Source organism: Lampetra fluviatilis, chromosome 20, assembly GCF_964198595.1.
Source record: "Lampetra fluviatilis chromosome 20, kcLamFluv1.1, whole genome shotgun sequence".
Taxonomy (NCBI): Eukaryota; Metazoa; Chordata; class Hyperoartia; order Petromyzontiformes; family Petromyzontidae; genus Lampetra; species Lampetra fluviatilis.
In genome coordinates this window covers 5,920,324-5,941,121 of record NC_136294.1, presented here as the reverse complement: position 1 = coordinate 5,941,121, position 20,798 = coordinate 5,920,324, and the positions used below count along the sequence as shown (strand labels likewise).

The 20,798-nt window shown below is 41.1% G+C and overlaps 1 protein-coding gene across 9 annotated transcripts in view; it reads right to left on the bottom strand.

Annotated features, from left to right (window-relative positions):
* Positions 1-473: 473 nt before the first annotated feature.
* The window catches only part of PNPLA7 (patatin like domain 7, lysophospholipase), a 41,197-nt gene continuing 20,872 nt past the window's right edge, over positions 474-20,798 (bottom strand). For 7 of the 9 annotated variants that reach the window (XM_078865484.1, XM_078865483.1, XM_078865488.1 and 4 more), the window contains 20 exons: positions 20,110-20,241; positions 18,903-19,026; positions 18,077-18,190; positions 17,836-17,911; positions 17,493-17,645; positions 16,486-16,549; positions 16,178-16,346; positions 15,531-15,713; positions 14,525-14,643; positions 13,298-13,454; positions 12,702-12,818; positions 12,437-12,506; positions 8,440-8,556; positions 6,451-6,599; positions 5,335-5,487; positions 4,369-4,485; positions 4,001-4,088; positions 3,101-3,172; positions 1,667-1,773; positions 474-694 (listed from right to left, as the gene is read on the bottom strand). In XM_078865484.1, the coding sequence (XP_078721610.1) occupies positions 623-694; positions 1,667-1,773; positions 3,101-3,172; positions 4,001-4,088; positions 4,369-4,485; positions 5,335-5,487; positions 6,451-6,599; positions 8,440-8,556; positions 12,437-12,506; positions 12,702-12,818; positions 13,298-13,454; positions 14,525-14,643; positions 15,531-15,713; positions 16,178-16,346; positions 16,486-16,549; positions 17,493-17,645; positions 17,836-17,911; positions 18,077-18,190; positions 18,903-19,026; positions 20,110-20,241 (2,353 nt within the window). In that variant the 3' untranslated portion in view covers positions 474-622. Of the gene's footprint in view, positions 695-1,666; positions 1,774-3,100; positions 3,173-4,000; positions 4,089-4,368; positions 4,486-5,334; positions 5,488-6,450; positions 6,600-8,439; positions 8,557-9,212; positions 9,330-12,436; positions 12,507-12,701; positions 12,819-13,297; positions 13,455-14,524; positions 14,644-15,530; positions 15,714-16,177; positions 16,347-16,485; positions 16,550-17,492; positions 17,646-17,835; positions 17,912-18,076; positions 18,191-18,902; positions 19,027-20,109; positions 20,242-20,798 lie in introns of all 9 variants that reach the window. The other 2 variants (XM_078865486.1, XM_078865491.1) reach the window with 2 other exon arrangements.

The following is a 20,798-nucleotide window of genomic DNA, read 5'->3' as shown; positions in this document are numbered from 1 at the left end:
AGTGCACGCTTGTCTACATGTGTGTGCGAATGGCGTTACCCATTGGTAGCGTAATCTCCATGATTAGATTTTGACAAATTGTGGCGGAACACAAATGATCATTCCCATTGCATCATTTGCACGCAAGTGCTACGCTAAAGTTCTCTCCAACGAGCCAAATGTGACATGTTGGGTTCTGCAGAGTGCACTCGTCAAAGTGCATCAAGACAATCAAGAAGAAATACAAGCAGATACTACAGAATATTCAATAATCACTTGTATAAATGCCTGATGGGAACACTCTGGACAACCTATATTAAGGCACATTTGGCTTAAAAAGGTACACTGACATTAAATCCCTGGAATGGCATGATTTGTCCACTCCATTTATACAGTACTTTTAATGAACCCTTTCAGAGACACAGCTGTGCAATTTGTTACAGGACTAATCAGTAGTAAATAAAAATTACAAAATAAACATTAACATAAAAAAGGCGGAGCTGAACATTATGTTCATTAATCAAAGAAGTGAGGCTATTTTTTTCTTGATCGTATAAACTTCTCACCAATTTGTTCATTTCACACGATATTTCCCGACTGCTTGCATTGCTGAAACAAACCACTTCCACTCAAGTGCAATTCTCTATTGAACATCGTTTTCAGTAAAACCTCTGAGATGATGAGGATTCCTTTTTCTCAGTTGCTGTTCTTCGTCCTGGAGATAAACAACAGAACACACACGTTGAATGTAAGTTCCTGTTGAAGTACTCATCTCTCGAATGGTCAAATGCTTTCAAATTTTACAGCAGGAACTATATCATGCATCCCCTCTCTGAAATGGGAACACTTAAAACCCAGTTCTTGGGACCGTCACCAATTCAAGAATCTGATACCAACTGTCAGCATGTACCAATTACAGGTAGTCCCCGACTTGCGATGATCCGACTTACGATATTTCGATCTTACGATGGCGATATGACAAAATTGTAAAATGTTTTACATTTCGCGCGGCAGGCAAATGCAGCAGCGTACGAGGTACGACGCTGTACGTTGGGACGCTGCCGAGATGTACTGAACGCATCTCCCGCCTTGTGTGGTGATGCCTCACTCTCACCAGCGGTCGACGGAGTTAAGTTGTCTCAGTGTTCAATGCATGTTAAAAGTTTTTATAGCAGATAGGATTGTTTCCTGAAAAAACTTTCTATGAAATTGCAGTTCATATAGGTAGGCTAAGAATTTACCTTGTTTTTTTTACTTTATATTTTACTGTGCAATACAGTATTGTAATTAATATATACATACAGTATATAGTTTATACAGTACTGTAAATTACTCTGTTTTGCTAAATTATCACCATTCTTTAAAACTCCTGGGTAGGCTAGGCCATTTTCGACTTACGATATTTTCGACTTACCATGGGGGTCGTCGTAACGTATCTCCATCGTAAGTCGGGGACTACCTGGATATATTTCATGTAATCATTGATTGGAAACTCCAGCAGCCGGACAGGCCTTAACTGCAACGGTTTCCAAAGGCACCATAAAAGCAACTTGTATTGCATCATATATGAAACAGTTGAATGTGCAATAGAAAGCAATTTTGCTAAATTTCAAAATAAAATTTATATCAACACAAATGGCAATCGGCACTTCTTTCACCATATCTGAGCTCAGAACGGCTGTCGTACCGTTTCAAACATATCCTCGTGTTCAGCAAGGCAATCGTCAATCTCTGCAGCCAACAGCTGGTCCGCACACTCGTCCTCGTAGTCTGTCTGGTTGTCCGACTCGTCCGCTGTCCAAAAAAAACATTGAAAAAATGAAAAGCATTGGAATAAAACTGTGACCTCACCCCAACGTGACAAATGAGCTGCATCGGTGTCGCCACATACCAACCAATCGCACAATATCGCCAATCACCAGGAGCCTGCCCAACTATTCTGAAGCTTATTTGGCCCACAAAAATATGAATTTATTTAAGTGATACAGTTTTTGAAAACTACATATCAATCCATTGAACATCATTACCATAAGTGATTTGTCCCACCTGGGTGAATTTTACTATTTGTCCATACATTGCAATTAGTGTGGATACAACAATCACAACAAAGACGTGTTGTTCAGTTGTGAAATCCTGCAGCAAGCCACTGGAGTTAAAAAAAAACTCAGCCCACACATCACAAACCAACAGATGGGAAAAGAGCATTATCACCCAACACCTGCTTTACCTAAGGAAGCGTGCAGATACATTTGGCATACCACATTCCAAATCGCCCCTACACCAAGTAACAAGGCTGTGTAATACTACCTTGAAGTGGGATAGCCTTATGTTATCAAGTTAAGTTTGGCTGATAGCATGAAAGGCATATTCTTGGATCATATTCTCTCTGGAAGGGACACCCAATAACCAATGCTCCAATCTATCTCAAGAATAAGCAGATCCAGGTGTCAAATATTCTGATTGATGGGTTGGATAACACTTGCCAGCATACTTCAGTATCATGCACGCTGTGATTTTGGCTTCAATGCAGGTTTATTTCTGTATATACTGGCATTGCATACCCACAAGCCTTTGGTTACCAACCTGGTGGTGTTTTGTGCATACATTTTTTTTACGAAAAAGATAAATATAAAATTCATGTTTTTTCATGTGAAATATAGGTGAGCTATAAGACATTACCATTATAGTGCTTTAAAAATAATTACTTCACCTTCACTGAGACATATTTAAATGGAGCGAGTAAGAAACACCACTACATTCAAAACATTCTGAGAAAATGGCAAAACTACGAGCTACGTATTAGAATTCAATTTTGTGCAATTTCAAATCCATTAAATAATTATTGCAAAAAATAGGAGGGGGTAGATTGTGTCAGAAATTAGGCTCCAGTAGTTTCTCATGAAGCCATTTTTCTCCACAAGACTAACCGCCTTCACAAGCACGATGCATGACATCTAAAATAACCACACAAGCTATGAACCAGAGCAATGACTACACTAAGGCACCGCACACAGTTTCACTCAAAAAAACACTGCAAAAGCAAATGAGCAGGTTAAAGAAGGCACGCATGCAAGCCAAGTACTTGAGGTTCAGGCAGAATGACTCAAGCCGATAGCTGTACCATGAAAGGTTGCTTGGAAACTGAGGTAATCCTCATCCAGCCCCTCATCGCCTGCATCATAATCCCGTTCGTCTGAAGACAACACAGCTAAGTTTATCCACCAACTTCGTTGCAACCCTGCATTAGCTATTAGGACATGCTTAATTCTCAACGTGTGCCTAGCAATAAGCACTGTTAAGTCCTCTGCTATAAAGGCCTTGTGACGGTGTTCTCTAACGCCGTTTTGCACCTCTGGTGATGAAAAAGTAGCGTTTAGTGCCACATTTGCATACGGATAATTCTAGTGACACGAGAAATCCTCATTCATTCTATTCTTGCGTACGGCAATGCGTTCAGGAGCTAAACGCCAATGTTGAGGTCTGCTAGCAAAGAGAGGGCTTCAGGAGAAATTGTGTGCAGTTTTGATATTCGTCTGTTGAAGGAGCGCAGACCAGTGGGGGTTTACTATCTGCTCCACAAGTTGAGTTGCAAGGCCGCAGTGGCACTGTGGAAATGGTGCTCATTGCCCTGCTGACGTTCTGATGCGGTTGATGATGTTTGGGTCTTGAATGAGGTGTTTTATCGGGAGGCAGTAGCACTTCTTGCGACCCACCTGTTACACGTGGTTTTCACGATTCACACTTAAGAGGCATGCAAGTATAAGTACATGGCAGTATTGGAACACAATAACCGCACATCGCTTTCCAGAACAAGAAAAAAAAACACTTGATTAGACTTTTATAGAGTGATATAAGGTTTTACTCTCTTAATAAACATAAGTAACAAAAATCATGAAGTATATTAATTAAAAAATTGCAGTAGACACTCCATTTACTTTCCTGTTGTCAAGTACCAGTATATACAGCTTAACATTTAGAACTCTACACGTATATTTGTATATGCCCGAAACGGAATTCTCACCTTCCACGGAGGGCAAGACCTTAACTGGTTCGATTCTTGACACAATTTCAGCGAGATCAGTGAATGAGGCATTTGGACATGTCAGCGCCTGTGAAAATAATACAAGCATATTGTAGATTTTTTTTAAATGTATTTTACAACATAATATTATCATGTTTTTATGAAACAATAAAGCAATATGAATCAAATCACATTAGTGAAACAATGTTGTATTTGAACTTATACATTTTGCAAATAGTGATTGCTTACTGTGTAAACAAGTTAACCCACAGTCTAAAAGACAATACAAATTTGGTGTGCGGAAAATGTTTGTACATAAAAAGTTAGGAGTTATAGAAGATGGATTTTTCTTCTTCCAGGGCACTCACATCAAGCTTCTTGCTCTTGCAGAAGTCCTCCGACTGTCCGTCTTTCAACAGGTTTTCAATGACGTCGCCTCTCTCCCAGGCTTCAAACACCGTCTTGCCGTGCTGGTAGCCCATCTCCTGCAGTGTCGCAGCGCCAGAGACAAACACAGAAACAGGCAGTGAATAAAGAGTGTCACTGAGCCGCACATCTGCGCTACATATCACGTAACATGTTGTTTATTTGGAGAGGTGTTGCAACTTGCACTTTTCCATGTAACCTGCATTGTAATGAATTATAGATGTAGCAAAACCGTTTCTACTCTTATTCTTGGTTCTTTCGGTAAAGTCACGTAGAAGGGAAATAATAAAATAATAAAAATAAAACATAAGATAAAATTCTCACGACGTTTCGGCCACAACGCAAGCAGCCGTCCTCGCGTTGTGGCCGAAACGTCGTGAAAATTGTATCTTATTATGTTTTATTTTTATTACTTTATTATTTCCCTTCTACGTGACTTTACCGAAAGAACCAAGAATATGAATCCATGCAGTCACGAAAGCTTTAAATCGAAATCCGTTTCTATTCTCTATCCTCATATTATAAGCTAAAACTGTGCGATGTAATCCACCATTGGACGAAGGCCCTCTCCATGCCATGTTGGTCATGGGGGTTTGTTTGACCATACTTCACTACACCGGTTAGTGCGGGTTGGTAAAAGGGAGCGGCCCAGGATTGGTTCAGATGTCGCTTGTTAGCCAAGGCTGGAAATCAAACTCGGGTCTGTGTTCCTAGCGCAGTGCATGAACCACTGCACCGCCGCTAAACAAGTAATGGATTATTATTGTTACATCAAGGTGGTGTTTGAAGATCACAGTGAAGGCTCACAGCATATACTTCACAATGCATTGGAAAAATAAGAAATCATATTAAAGAGAAGCTGATAATCACCAATCACTGTCAAGGCATTCATAGCATTAAGCACTTACGTAAATCTCGTCAAACTTTCCGAAGTCCAGGGTCTTGTAGCGATCGATTGGTGGGCGTATGTACTCGCAGTAGTCGCTGTTCTTCACAACCTCCAGTTGCCGCACGCAGCACACGTACGCAAGGCGCGATTGAATCTCTGCCATGTCCGGCACCTACGAATCAACCGCCACAAGGGCATGTCCACGTTAAATTCTGTTTCAGGTGACAGGTGGCCCGTCAGTGGAACGTATAACGGCTCAATGCCCGGTTCACAATTCAGAGGCATCATCACAGCAATACATTTCGCTGCTCCTGACACAATGATCTGGTTCAATCACCTCGATGTAAAATTATAGTTGTTGCCCTACACCTACATCAGCTATACAAAGAAGATCGTCAATGCTGAGCTGAGCTGGCACTGCTGAGAATCTGGGTTTCAGACAATTGAGATCAAATTGGATTCTAAAGCGGAGCAAATGGATGGCATTAAGCCTAGGCACCAAATACCAAAAATTACTTATGTTTCATGTGTGCCTCGAGTTTTATTAAAAATGCCAATTAGAATGAATTCAGAAGTAGATGTCCAAAATAATCCTAGCCTGTTCTATGAGACAATGTGCTGGACTGCTTGAAAGTTTCGAATTGTGATTTCTTCACATCAAGATATGATACTGATAGCAAAAGTTACTTTTTGGGAAAAACGTATTTTGAGCGATGTACAGTGATGTTGGAAACATGCCACGAATCACAGTATAACCAAAATCATCAGCACTTTGGTTTGGTGAGCCAATCGTGATGGCCTGGTCCAAGTTTGTCGAGGGTGATGCGTGGGGCCATGATTCATGCACAAGCACGATGTCAAGATTGAGGCCCACCGAGGGCTAATCATGTGGCCCACTAACTCGTCTAGGTTGACCATGTCGCACCTCCGATTAGCACGGTTGGCTACGCAAGGTGCGAAAGAAGTTCAACACACATACGTACACGTGGCTCACATCAAAGTGCAAATGTATCTCCAAATACAAACTCTGCATGCCTTTAAGTCTTTGGGCAGACGAAATCCAGAATAACAGCAGCTCATGACATCAGCCATGCCCTTGTAACATGCCAAAACCTTACGAAAAACATCTCCTCACCTTGACCTTCTCAGCCCAGGGGTTGAATCTCTTCCAGAGCAACCACCAGCCTGACAGGCAGTCCCCGTAGTTTGTGAGGTCTGTGTCATCTCTGCTGCCCACATCAATGGCTATGACAGTCTTGGCCCCCATTGACCGGGCCACGTCAGCTGTGGGGCAAATATGTACGATGAACACAGAGCACTCCCCAAGTCTCAACACGAGGAAGAATCGCTTTCTGGAAAAAAATAAATGCAAAAACAGGAAGACCTCCCAGAGACAAGACTCGAGTAACGCAGAATTCAGAATCAGCTGGAAAGGCTACCTAAAAACACTTTTTAAAAAAATAAGAAAATAAACTAATACACTCCAATCAGGACACTATTTCTGCACTAATTAAGCTGTGGTCGGAAGGTTACAGAATGCAGCTCTATGCCAATGTGTGCCTGGCAATACTTTGAAATGTAAATGTGCTATTCCGAATACTTTGCAGTGAATACAATTTTATGCATGTGAACGACCATTTATTAAGCTATATTCCTATGTATGGTACGAAATTCAGTGAGCAGGTCATCCAGTGCCCTGTAAAGTGAACTCTGATTTATAAAATGTATTTACATTCATTTTGGAACAAAATTAATTCTTCACGTCTGTTAGAAACTCTCTTTAGCATTCCAACAATCAGCATTTCACCTCTGCTTCATGGTGATGGCAAGTGACTCAGATTAAGTCTATCATAGCGATTGCTTTAAAAGTGTTGTTATTGTGCTGATTAAATCTGTTAGGCATTAATTACGTGTGAATAAGTCATTTACATTTAGTTATGTATTGTTTTTTTCAGTATAACGGACATCCCCCAAATTTCCCAAAAAAATGTAAGGACCCTTTCACGTACTTATCTACATATGTATGTTAACTATCCACTGCTAGAAGGCCTCCACACGCCAATGCGAAGCTACAATCCATCTCGCTCGAGCACATGCGCCGATATCTTTAACTCCATCCCTGCAGTGACCGTCCTGTTTGGTGCGTTATCTCCATTGACTGCCTATCAATCACCAGTTTTGGCTATTGGCCATTATCCCTTCAAGCAACGTGTTCTACCCAAGGCTTACTTTCCTTTACGGTTAATAAGTCTCTAAACTGATCATAGCAACAGCCTCATGCCCCTACATCGTCATCCAAAATCAATCCACAGCTGAATGAAAGTCTTCAAGTAGTCGCCATCCCTCACAGGCCTGCGAAATAGCAATCCTTCTGGCATCTGCACAAAACTTTATTTCATTTGCTCCGTCTCTGCGCTGGACGTATATTCGGGCAAAAGTTACCTCCTTTGGCAACCATTGCTACTCCTGTGATTCTTGACTGTCGACCATTATTACTTCTAGAAATATGACCTGCCCAAGCAGGATAGAATAAATTGAACTTTTCGATCAAAACAATCTATCAATAATAGTATTTGATATCTATTATTTTTTCTATCATCTGATTGCTATGATAGAAAATCTCAAAATACTAACAAAAAGCATAACATGCATTTATCCCATCCAGCAATGTGGCTTTCAAAACCCAGTGAACCATCACTCAGTGGGGACGTCACTCGTTCTCCTCTGCTGCCCCTGTATGTCTGAAAATCCTTACCCTCAAGTCATCCGTGTTGTCACCTCCACATCGCTGTTGATGTCCAGCCTCTTTTCTCTGCCTATGATTGTCTGCTTCTATAACATCAGCATACCCAATGTTCTTCCCACAAAAAATGTACTGGCCAGCATTACTATACAGTGCATAGGTGGTTTGACGAAGATATATTTCTCCGAGAGCCAGACAGTGACGCAATTTAGATGGCGCAGTGTTCACTCGCAAGGACACAAGTTCTTACATTCATTCCTTCTGACTGGTCACTCCTTTTGTGCCTCCGCAGGTTACCAAAAATGGGGCAGAGTTGCGATGGGCAATCGAGAAGTGACACGTTGTTCGTTCATCCTCCGTTACAAATGGCAACCTTGTTACCTGGCAAGTTGTTGATGTAGCCTCCATCCATGAGTAAATGGCCATCCTTGGGGTCACAGAGAGGAGGGAGGTACCCTGACAGAGACATGCTAGCTCGCGTGTATCGCCACAGTGAGCCTACGGGGGAAAACACCCAACCAGGAAGAGGAAGAGAAGCAGAGCGCTTCCTATATCATCGAGACGAACGTGGGCATCACTGCAGGAAAGTCGACACAGAGTGTGGACTGAAGCAGCAATAAGGATCATATGCACCGAAATGTCGTCGTTAAATTTCATTGTCGATGACCTGATTTTAGTTTGTTAATGCTGTATATATTTTCAACCATTTGTAAGTATTTTTGTTCCGATGCTGCTATTTTTACGTCCTCGTTCAGTGTAGACTTGACTGCATGATGCAAGTTTAGGCATCTTCTCCATCTCCTGTTATCGAATGAAAGCTTTATCCTAAAGAAGAACCATTATTATCTGGTGTTCTTCAAAACATCGGTGGAATTCCTCATGCATAAACCAGTTGCTTAGAGCCATATTTTAAGAGGCCAAAATATATATTTTGGCCGGGATTTTTGCGAGAACATCTGAATTGCGCTTATGCAGATTCTCATCAGCAGAATACAATATTTTTAGAGGCATCTCATTTTGGCAGCATGAGAGAAACTATGACTGCAATCAAATCGGCCGCAGCTATACGCAACACGAAGCACGTGGGGATAAAGCTTTCTTCGGACACAGGGGAGAGAGAATGGCCACAACATCAGACGGAGTGACAAGCTGACCTGGGACATTGTTAACATAGCAGCCATCCACAAGTAAGTGTCCATCCCTAGGGTGACAGAGCGGGGGCACATAAGGGGCGTAAGAGGAGCTAGCCCGGACGAAGCGCCACACGCTGCCTGGGTGGGGGGGAGGGGAGCGCGGATCAGCGCGAGACAGAGAGGCAAAAAAAAAGGCAAGGCATTAAAAGGACACGATTTTTCTACGCGGCAATCGCGCAGTGTGCTTCAAATCACACATTGTGCTTCAAACGCACAGGTTTTTCTTTAGTCTGCGAGAAATGAGTGCTTAATGAGGCGAGTAAATGTGACTTGGGTAGAATGTTTGAGCGACTTGATGAAAAAGAATTGTCGGATCGAAAAAATATAACGGAAATAGTTTGGGGCACCGGAAGTGATGTCGCATGTTATGATGAAACAAAAAAGTGAACTTAGGATCTAGATAAAGTAGAGGGGGGGGGGATAAATCACAAAATTATATCACGCAATCATACGAAAGTAAAGAAAATGTAGCTCTAATACACAAAATTTGATTTCAATAAATTGTAAAAGCAAAAGTCCAAATCACAGTGTAACAATAGCACATGAATCTGCTTTTTTTAGTTAATCATGTTAAAATATTGATATCAGGTAAAAGGGCCAGTGTCTGTTTGTTTTAAGAGCAGAACAGAGGTAGTTGAAAAACTCATTGGCACCGCCCCTGTCTCCATGGACAATAATCACGACATCTCGTTTGTTTTGATTACCGTTGATAAAAGGCTTTTTTGGGGTTAGATGAGGTAAATATAAATGTTAACCCACCACCACGAGACACAGCCAATTCGTAAGCTTTGTCATGTAAACAAAATGTCCCAATTAGTTACTACTCCAGCACACCGATGTGCTGGAGAGTAAATCCACATTTACAGTTACTCCAATACACAAAAAACAAGATCGAACCCAAAAAACCTGTATTATGAATAATATTGGTCATGAAAGCCTACGTGTTAAAATTTGATAATTGTTGCATATAATTTCAAGTTATTGTTTCATAGAAATGTAACTCAAGGAAGATATTAAATTGTCCATGGAAACTCGGGATTCATTAGTAAAAATCAATCCCCTTAGAACAATTCACAGATCACACAAGGTTAGATGCATAGAACTTCAGATTTTTTGTTGTATTAATAGGCTAGAAGTGTTAGAAATGCCACAACAATCAAGCAATTTAAGCACCCCCTGCTACATTTTCAAATTTGGAACGGCTTGTATAATAGATTCCAAATTAGAGACAGATTGTAATACTGTAGTATTATGGATGTACTAAGTGAACTATGTCCCAGGTGACAGCACTTAACGTACATCTAAACATTTCAATAACAGTCATGATTGCATGTTAAGGACAAAAAAATATTACTTCATGTCTAGATCAGTCATAGGAAAAACTGTGATAAATCTCTCAAATAATAATACATATACTCTCTGGTTCCTTCGGTAAAGTCACGGAGATAGAAAAAATAATACAGGTGATGACGGAAGCTTGTGTTGCGACCGAAACGTCGTGTTTCTCGTATTGTTTTTTCTACCTACGTGACTTTACCGAAAGAACCAGAGAATATGGATTCCTGCAGTCACGAAAGCTTCAAATCAAGACTAATATTATATAAATATGATATACATTACGATTCAATGGCGCAAATGTAAAATTTTATGTCATCATTATACATAGGTTAGAGGCTTGTGTCATAACATGATTAAACTACTCTGAGTTTGCAAATACACAAAGGATAATCCTCGATATCAGTGTAAATGTATACATAAGAAAAGTTGAAATATATATTTTAAGCCTCACTTAAAATGTCTTCAAATGTTTCACCTAAATGTTTTACCTAATTCAGCCAAATACACAAATAATAATACTCTATATCAATGTAAATGTATACATAAGAAAAGTTGAAATATATATTTTAAGCCTCACTTAAAATGTCTTCAAATGTTTCATCTAATGCAGCCAAATCACAAAATGTTACCGTGCAGCACTTCGTGATATATGTTATTTAAAATGCATTGCGTTATAAACATCGTTTTATAAGTATAATTTTGAACATTAGTGCAACCATTCACTATTTCTCACAAGTAACTTATCTATTAAAAACACTGCAGAATCAGAAAATGTGTTTATACTAGAGGAATACAATGAGCAATAAAGCTCTTTTTCACAAATGTCCAGTCGGGGCAGGTAAAAAGGTTACAACAACAAACAGTACAAAAACATTTCATGGCTATATGATGCACCGAACAGAAAATGTATATTTTTATATCTACGTTCTTTGTATTATTAATGAATATATACATAATTATAAAATGGTTAATATTTAGTTTTGTGCGTGACCAGCATATTTAGTCACTGTCACCGATGTTTCTCGTAAATGAAAGCCGACAGATGGCTTCTAAAAAATATAGGACATGGCTATCCAAATGACAAGCGGCAACACATGCATCTTGCAGTTTGGTGTATGATGTTGGGTGACGGTGAGGTTGTAACTCGGCACGCCCATTAACACAGCGTGGAACGGTATGGCTATCCATTGGCAAATGGTTGGAGAGCGCTGCCAAGGGGGTGTACATTTTGTGACATGTGGAATTCAACAAGGAGTCACCAACCCACTGACGCAGTAACAGTTGAGAGCGAATAGGGCAAACTGAGCAGTCAGTGCTCAATGCATTCACACGGACTGCAAATAATTAGAAAAATGGTTCACAATGTAAACGTGACCATAATTTATAAATATATAGTATGCACAATGTATACACCAGTGTTAAATCCCTATGCTCTGTATACTTGGCCCAGTGTTAATGGGACAGAAGCACATTGCATTAGCTTTGAAATCAGCATAGACAATGTAGCTTTTTGACTGTGCTACTCGGTGCATACAAATTCGGCCTTTGTAGTCACAGTGCATGAGACGGGCACAGGAAAAATAAAATCCGATGCTTCTCCATGGTGGATTCTACCCCTTCACAAGTCGAATTCCATTCCTGCAATGCTTTTCTTACAGATGTAAACATGAAAGCAACTGACCTGGAAATGCAAAACTTGAACACCCCAAATGAGTTTGTTAATAATTAGTAAACAATAACTTAAAAAACAAATGAATGCAAATTTTAAGGAGAGGAGTTAACTATTTCCATTTACCTTTAAAAGGTTGAATTTTTAAATAAAGAACATATGATAATTTAGAACCTACCGTCGGTATGCACCCTCATGGTAGAGGCAGTAATGTCAGTTGTAACATTAAAGTAGGGAATCCAAAGGTCCTGTAATAAAATGAGGAAATGTTATCAGAATTTACAAGCACAATCCAATACAGTGAAATGTTTGTTTTGATGACATGCATTACGATTGTATAACCACGAAAGCACACTTTAATTGCGGGTATTTAACACTAACTTTCACAAAAGTTTCCATTACATTGGTTAAACGCTTGCATGTTTGCTTTAATTTACACTCACCTCGATCTGCTTGTCCTTGAACACATTTCTAATGCTTTGGTTGAAAGCATGTCCTGACATCATGGAGGTGATCGGGTAAGTAAGATCCAGCACTTTTCTGAACACCGACTTCATTTCCTACATTACGCATTCGGAGAAAAGAATACAAGAACTAAGGAGAGAGTGAAATAAAACCCACATGTGCACTACTGTAATACATTTAACTGCGTAAAAAAAAAATAACATTTGGTCCTGCAGCTTAATTACTTGTTGTACCAATGCTTTCCAGCAGTATGTGTTCACAAGTTAGAAATAAGAACAATGCCTATTTTTTTACCAGACTTTTTTTTCAGGAGGTTCCTGCATTTGGATGTTCGACCAATAACATTAATGAGCTTTCTGGCTTTTGAATGAAACAGGATAAACTCAACACTGCCATCTCCTGGTCCCTGGTGGTTACCCATCCAAGTACTAAACCAGGCTCAGCCTTGCCGAGTTTCTGAGATCTGACCAGACCGAGTGCATTTATCATTTGGTCGTACAAAAGTTGTTCACCTGAAAATTTAAAGTTTGATTTCTGAAGGGCTGGACCAGCTCGAGCAATGGTGTCACCTTACCATGGCCCATTCCCTGGCACGAGTCCGCACCCGTCCCACATTCCTCTCCTCCGCGTAAAGGGCCCCTATGAAGGAGCCAATGGAGGTGCCTCCCACCATGTCAATGGGGATGCTCACGTCCTGCATGGCTTTAATGAGGCCCACCTGGGAGCAGCCCCTACATTGTACACAGATACACACGTGCCCAAGGATGTCAAAAATGTCAGGGGTGTATCCCAGCCCACACAGGTAGGCTGAGCTGTTAAATTGATCAAATATGCTATTCTCTTCTTGAGATGGAATAAAAACCCCAAGTTATTGGGCCAGTAGTTATAAAAGTAATGCCAATTGGGCCACAGAGAATTTGGCTGTAAAGGGGCTCGAGTGAGCAGTAATTCGACAAAGAAAGTGTTCAATTATGGATTTAACACTAATTCTGCCACTCTTAAATCCAACAATTAGGCACTAATTTAGTTATTCCCACAGAAGTGGACTCGCTTTAGGCCGAAACACTCAGTAGGCAACCTAAGCAGTACCATGCAGTCCCATTTGTGACGTGCTATAAAAACAAGAGTTGTGTTCAATAGTCGGCCAAGGTCTTGAGAATTTAAACCACACAGACAGTATTCCCAACGCTAAGAAGTCAGTAACTCAAAAGAAATGTTGGCAAAAGGTGAGCTTCATCTTCTTGGTTCTTTCAGTAAAGTCACGTAAAAGGGAAGTAATAAAATAATAAAAATAAAACATAATAAAATTATTTTAAAGCTTTCGTGACTGCAGGGATTCATCTTCTTGGTTCTTTCGGTAAAGTCACGTAGAAGGGAAGTAATAAAATAATAAAAATAAAACATAATAAAATTATTTTAAAGCTTTCGTGACTGCAGGGATTCATCTTCTTGGTTCTTTCGGTAAAGTCACGTAGAAGGGAAGTAATAAAATAATAAAAAGAAAACATAATAAAACAATTCTCACGACGTTTCGGCCACAACGCAAGCAGCCGTCCTCAGGTGAAAACCAGGTCTGTCGAGGCGACAGCGTCTTTCAAAACCAGGTCTGTCGAGGCGACAGCGTCTAGTTTTCACTTGAGGACGGCTGCTTGCGTTGTGGCCGAAACGTCGTGAGAATTGTTTTATTATGTTTTATTATTATTATTTTATTACTTCCCTTCTACGTGACTTTACCGAAATAACCAAGAAGATGAATCCCTGCAGTCACGAAAGCTTTAAATCGCAAAAGGTGAGCTCTCACCTGGCACCTCCACCACCCAACACCAGTGCTATGGTGTTTCCAGTGAGCACTCTGGCCAGACGTGAAAAGTCACTGTGTCTGTCAGGGATCTTCTCAAACAACCGCTGGTACATTTCTCTCTGTAACAGAATAACAAAAAATGCAGTTAATATCTATTTGGATAGCATGTTAGAGACAAAATTGTAGACATGGAAAACGATCCGACCCTTTGCAATTTGATGAGTTGTCAAAACTCGGGGTTGGGATTCTATTCAAGAATCAATAGGTTTTTCTTTCCATTGTAGTGAACGTAGGACTTGTAGTGAGTGAAGGGGTCAAAGGAACGCATTACCTACCACATGTATACGAATAACAAAAAATATTCTCACGTGTATGATTTGATGCATATATTGTGAGAATAACGATTTTAAAATATAAATCAACACATTGTTACATAGACATTATATCTTGGGCACAACAGTTTTAAAACCAAATGGTTTTTTGAGGCCTTCACCAGCAGAGGATAGATCACTGCTGATGATGATGACAGTGATGAAAGTGAAAGGAACAATTCCAAATGAAGGGATTGAAACGTCGTTACACAGCCGTTAAATATGACGTCACGAGTACACAAATTTCGATTTAAAGCTATCGTGACTGCAGGGATTCATCTTCTTGGTTCTTTCGGTAAAGTCACGTAGAAGGGAAGTAATACAATAATAAAAATAAAACATAAGAAAATAATTCTCACGACGTTTCGGCTACAACGCAAGCAGCCGTCTTCAGGTGAAGAATGAGACACTGCCAAGCTTGGAGCTTATATATAAGCTGGGTTGGCGGTGGAAGAAGAGCTCCAAGCTTGGCAGTGTCTCATTCTTCACCTGAAGACGGCTGCTTGCGTTGTAGCCGAAACGTCGTGAGAATTATTTTGTTATGTTTTAGTTTAATTATTGTATTACTTCCCTTCTACGTGACTTTACCGAAAGAGTACACAAATGAAAAGCCCACCGCAGCACTACACACCCACCAGCTTCGGGAGGCTGCGGCGAGAGAAGATTCTGCGGGGGCAGCGGATGTGCAAGTGCGCCGAGCACCAGCTGCGCATGTTGAGCCACTCGACGGTACGTGCCGGGGAGGGCCCATCCTCACGGTGCAGCAGCACGAGCTGCTTCAGCGCTCGCACGGCCGTGCTCTCCAGCATGCGCTCCAGCTGTGGGCGGATGGCGGTACCCACCATCGCGCACGCACGAAAGCAATGATGTTGGGAACCATTGGGTAATTTATTTTCGAGAGCTGGCATAGACTGAGGGTGTGGCACAGAGTCTGCCTCTCCGTTTATAATGTTGACATCACCACATCATGCACTCATTTTGAAGCAATGTTGATCATACAGAAGCTCATGCCAGGTCGGTAACATCTGTCACTGATTTATAAAGCCAGAGATTCTGAGATAAGTACAGTTCTCTAATCGCTATCCTTCCATTCCACACCACGCATGTATACGTGTCTCATCTCTGTGCAATAAACTTTTAACACACAGCATTAAAAGAAAATATATACCCTGGGCTCTTTGGTATTACTAAAACCACCATACAAAGTGGGCCAATTCATCTCAGTGGCAACCATAATACAATCCTCAGGTACAGCAGGTGTGGGTTGGCTGTGGGTGCTCACGCTGCCAACAGTTGGCTCCTGGTCTCCGAGGCCCACAATGAGGATGCAGTCGGCTTGCCGCAGGCACCGCTGGGTCCACGGAGTCATGGTGATATCGGTCTGATACAGGACGATGCGGTGGATGTCCTCCTGCTGGCCCAGCCAGCTTGACAGTCGGTACTCGTGCAGGCTAATTTAACAATGTGGCAAAACCAAAATTTACAAAAAATGTTAGTCATTATTCAAGAAGGAACCTGCCCCCCAAAAAATGTATGCGGTGAATGTGACATCATGTTTTTTTCAGTTAAGCTTTGAATAATTTAATTTACCTGTCAAGGGCAGCCAGCCCTAACCGCTCCTTGATGATGTCACTATTCAACAGCAGTGGAGGACCTGTGAACCACAAGGTAAAGGCATGAACGAAGTCTACTTCGTGTTGACAAGTGCAAAAAAAATATTACCTACTAGTGGGCATGAAGTGGAACAAAGAAACAAACGTCCACTCCTCCATCACCATTACACGTGTAGGGCCAGTACGGCTCCTCGTGCCCGTGGTTACTAATTGACGTGACGGGCACTGACAGGGTCGCGTAAGGATAGCACGGGACCCAAGTGGTCGTAAATAATAATTGAGACAGGGACAAACAGGCGCAGATGAGGGTAGAGAGTGTTGGGGTGAAGGGGCGTGGCCGGGTCGAGGGGTAGATAAAAGCCGGCATGGAACAGGGCTCTGAACTGCTGTGGGGGAACCAAGAAACTGTCATCGCGTTAATATTGCCTCCGTGACTGCTACGCGTCCGCTCCTACGTAGTCAGCCAACTGCATAGGGAGCGTCGCGTAGAGTCACAGAAGTTACCCAACTATATATATAGTCAACTCGCGGTTACGTGTTAAATTATCAGTGAGTGGGCGGACTTTATTCATAATAAATATATACATAACTGAACAAGACAATGTCTCTGAGAGCTACATTACACATGTGTAGCCCTGATGTCAATTTCCTGCTGGATGAAGGCCTCCTCATGCCATGTCCATCATGGGGGACTGACCATACTTCACCAAATTGATGTATTGTGGGTTTGTGAAAGCAGGGAACATAGATATGGGCATATATAGATACAGCACAACAATTTTCTTTGCTGCATTGCCCTCTGCTGCACACCAGGTAGAACCTACAGCTGCCTAAGAAAACAATGGCGTGCATGGTGGTCACCCAGACAAGCATTATCCAAGGCAGAAGCCTGCTTGACTTCCAATATCTGACGAGATTCGCCTAATTCTGAGTGCTATGGTCATAGGCATCGTTACATGCGACAGAGTGAAGCGCAAAGCTTACCAACACCACAGAGGGCGTGCATGAGCTCCAGCGTGAAGGTGGTGATGGGGGCATCGTCTGAGGCTGGTAGGATGGCCACAGTGGACAAGTTGCTGGCCGGGTTTGCGACCATGTCCAGATTATTTGGCACCGTGGCAATGCCCAGTCCACCACCTGCATGAAAAACCAAGCAATCTCAATCATTTGTCATCGAACAAACGCACATTTGCAAATATAAGACACTTATATACGAGTGAATTTAACTTCAACATCAAGTTTTGAATTTGATTACTTAGCCTTCCAAGTGTCAATGTAAAACATGCTTTTTCATAAACGGACTCTCGATTCATACTGCACTGCTCACCTCCCAAAGGTCCTTTCCCTTGCTGAAGGTTTCCCAGAATCTTCTGTCCCAAAAGATGTATGAGCCGTGTCACCACCTGCCGATGCACATGACATACAGCTTGACGACAAAATACTGACAAACACTACGCATGTGCCAGGACTAGCGCAGTGTACTAACGGCGTCATGACTCCACCCCCACGTGCACTTGCAAAACATTTAGCACGCATCGGGTAGCAATGAGCATGGTAGTGTGGTTAACCTGAGGGTATCGTCGTTTTATTGTATTGAGGGCCCCCTCTGGGAGCTTGGCCAGTTCTGAGTCACGGACGGCATGCACCGTGGTGGCCCGTGGTTGATACGTGAGGGCCTCCACCTGCCAAGGGATGGTCACAACACTGTCAGCTCCTCTTACACAGGATAACTCCCAAGTTCATGAGCAACATTATACTCGATGTTACGTGACAAATGAGCACACCTAAAAATATAACAGACGGCAAGAAAAGGGGACAACGTAAAATGACGTGCAATTCATTTGTAACAATTTAAATTACCACGAGTATAAACTCAGTAGAACTTGTGAACGCTCGATTACACTGGTCAACAAAAAAAAAAAATTCTGGCCTGGACTTTTGCAGCTGTTTTAGACTAATTTCGGGGTGCTGATTCCAAATCTGATCTCAGATTTGATCTATCACATCTCATTTGTATGCTATCGGCATACCCCACTTTCATTGATTTTACCCAAAATTTACTCTGTCACTTATGATTGCAAGTTGTTGCGAGTCAGTGACTGCTTTAGTATTAAATATGGTGCTGTATTTTTAGGATAGTTTGTTCATAATCTCATTTTATGTAGATATCCACATTTATTTAATATCTTTCTTCTGCAGTTTTTATTGAAAATGCAATATTTGATATCTCAAAACCCTGATGTGATAGACAAAAACTGATGCCAGATTTGGAATCAGCACCCCAAAATTACCTTAAAACCGTTGGAATACCTTATGCCAGAAAAAGTGTGTTGACCAGTGTTATTATTAAGTGCAGCTCAAACCATCCTTAATGAAGAACACTGTGTCACGTACCACTCCGATGAGATCCCCGCGGCCATACTCTCCCGCCAGCTCCTTCTTGCCGTTGTCGTTGCTGATAACCGACCGCAGTCGCCCACTGAGCACAATGTACGTGCTATCCGACTTGTCCCCTTGTCTGTAACGCATTGGTAGGGGGTTAATGTTACGAAGAAGCTATTCGTTTTAAATATGGGCACCATTTTAAATTTGTATCCTGAAGAAAGTTTAGATTTTGATTTAAAGCTTTCGTGACTGCAGGGATTCATATTCTTGGTTCTTTCGGTAAAGTCACGTAGAAGGGAAATAATAAAATACAAATATAAAACAATACAAATTCTCACGACGTTTCGACTGCAACACAAGCAATCGTCATCAGGTGTGAAATCCACAGCAAGAAAATTTCAAATTTTCTTGCTGTGGATGTGACTTTACCGAAAGAACCAAGAATATAAAGTTTCGATTTTCAAGGGTGGCAAAGCGCACGTAACAATACAAGCTAATTATCAAAACAGGTTTGCACTTGGGTCATGTATGGTGCAAAATATTGAAATACGAAAGTCTTTCATGTTTTCCTACCTATTCCAGTAAGTATATACTGATCACACCGACTTTGGAATTATATCAAGAGTATGGCGAGGCACAAGGGAAGTAATGCGTATCTGCCTACACTGTACACGTTTCTCCTACATAATAAAAATATACCCTGTAACTTGAAAAATGTCCCGCATCCTAAATAGGTGCGTGCGATAAAATGCATCGCAGATTTGTTTAGCGCAATGATGAAGATACATCTACCAGTATTGTAAAGTGCCACTTGGTAAAAGAAAACATCGATAACAGAGCAATGTACTCTTTGTTTTTTTCGGTAAAGTCACGTAGGTGAAAACAAAATAAAATAAAACAACTAAATTAAATCACGACGTTTTGAAAGCAACAAGCATCCGTCATTAGATGTACTGTAGCGTATGAAGAGAGCTACAGTAATTTTGCTGGAGCAGTCACACCTGATGACGGATGCTTGTGTTGCTTCCAAAAGGTCGTGATTTAATTTAGCTGGTTAATTTTTATTTTATTTTCACCTACGTGACTTTACCGAAAAAAGCAAAGAGTATGGATCCTTGCAGTCACGAAAACTTAAAATCTAGAACAAAGCAATTCATAATCGGGAAAGATCACACATGGGCCAAGAGGCCAAGTGCGAGTGGGGCACAAGACCGACCTGTAAACAGCTCTCCCCGCTTCCACCGCCACCCAGTCGAGCGCAAAGTCGATTTGTCGCACAAATGCGGACATCCGTTTAACCACCGTGTGCGCCACACTCAGCACCACACTGGGTTCTTCTCTCATTATCCTGAAAGACAAAACGCAGATGGCAATAATACTGTGGTTGGAAGTTTTGCAACAGGGATTCATTTTTATTTTAGAAAAAAATCCTGGACACAGGAATGGAAAAAGCGATGTGTAGAGCCAAACTTTGCAATAATTCCAAATAGAAAATAAATCAATGGGTAAAGGTTTGAAAAAGTATAAAAGATCACAGTTCACCAGATTTTGCACTTATGGTTGGGTCATTTAAAACATATCTAAAATGTATATTAAATGCAAAGAATATATTAAAATAAATGACTTAGCATATGCTTTGCAATATGCTATGTAATATAAATGCAAACTATAGTAAACAAGAACACATCATGGTATAATGTGTAAAATACTTAGATAAAAAGTTTTACAATTTACTCGCGGCAATACATTAGTGGTTTTTGATTGCCAGACTTTTTAGCTATCCGGACCAGCGCTCCCCCCTATTCATCCAGCTTGCCTGGGTTTTACTGTAAGTATATGAAGTTAAACTAATATATTGCTGTGAATTTGAAAACCAGACTTAATGACCAAACTTACCAGGATTTT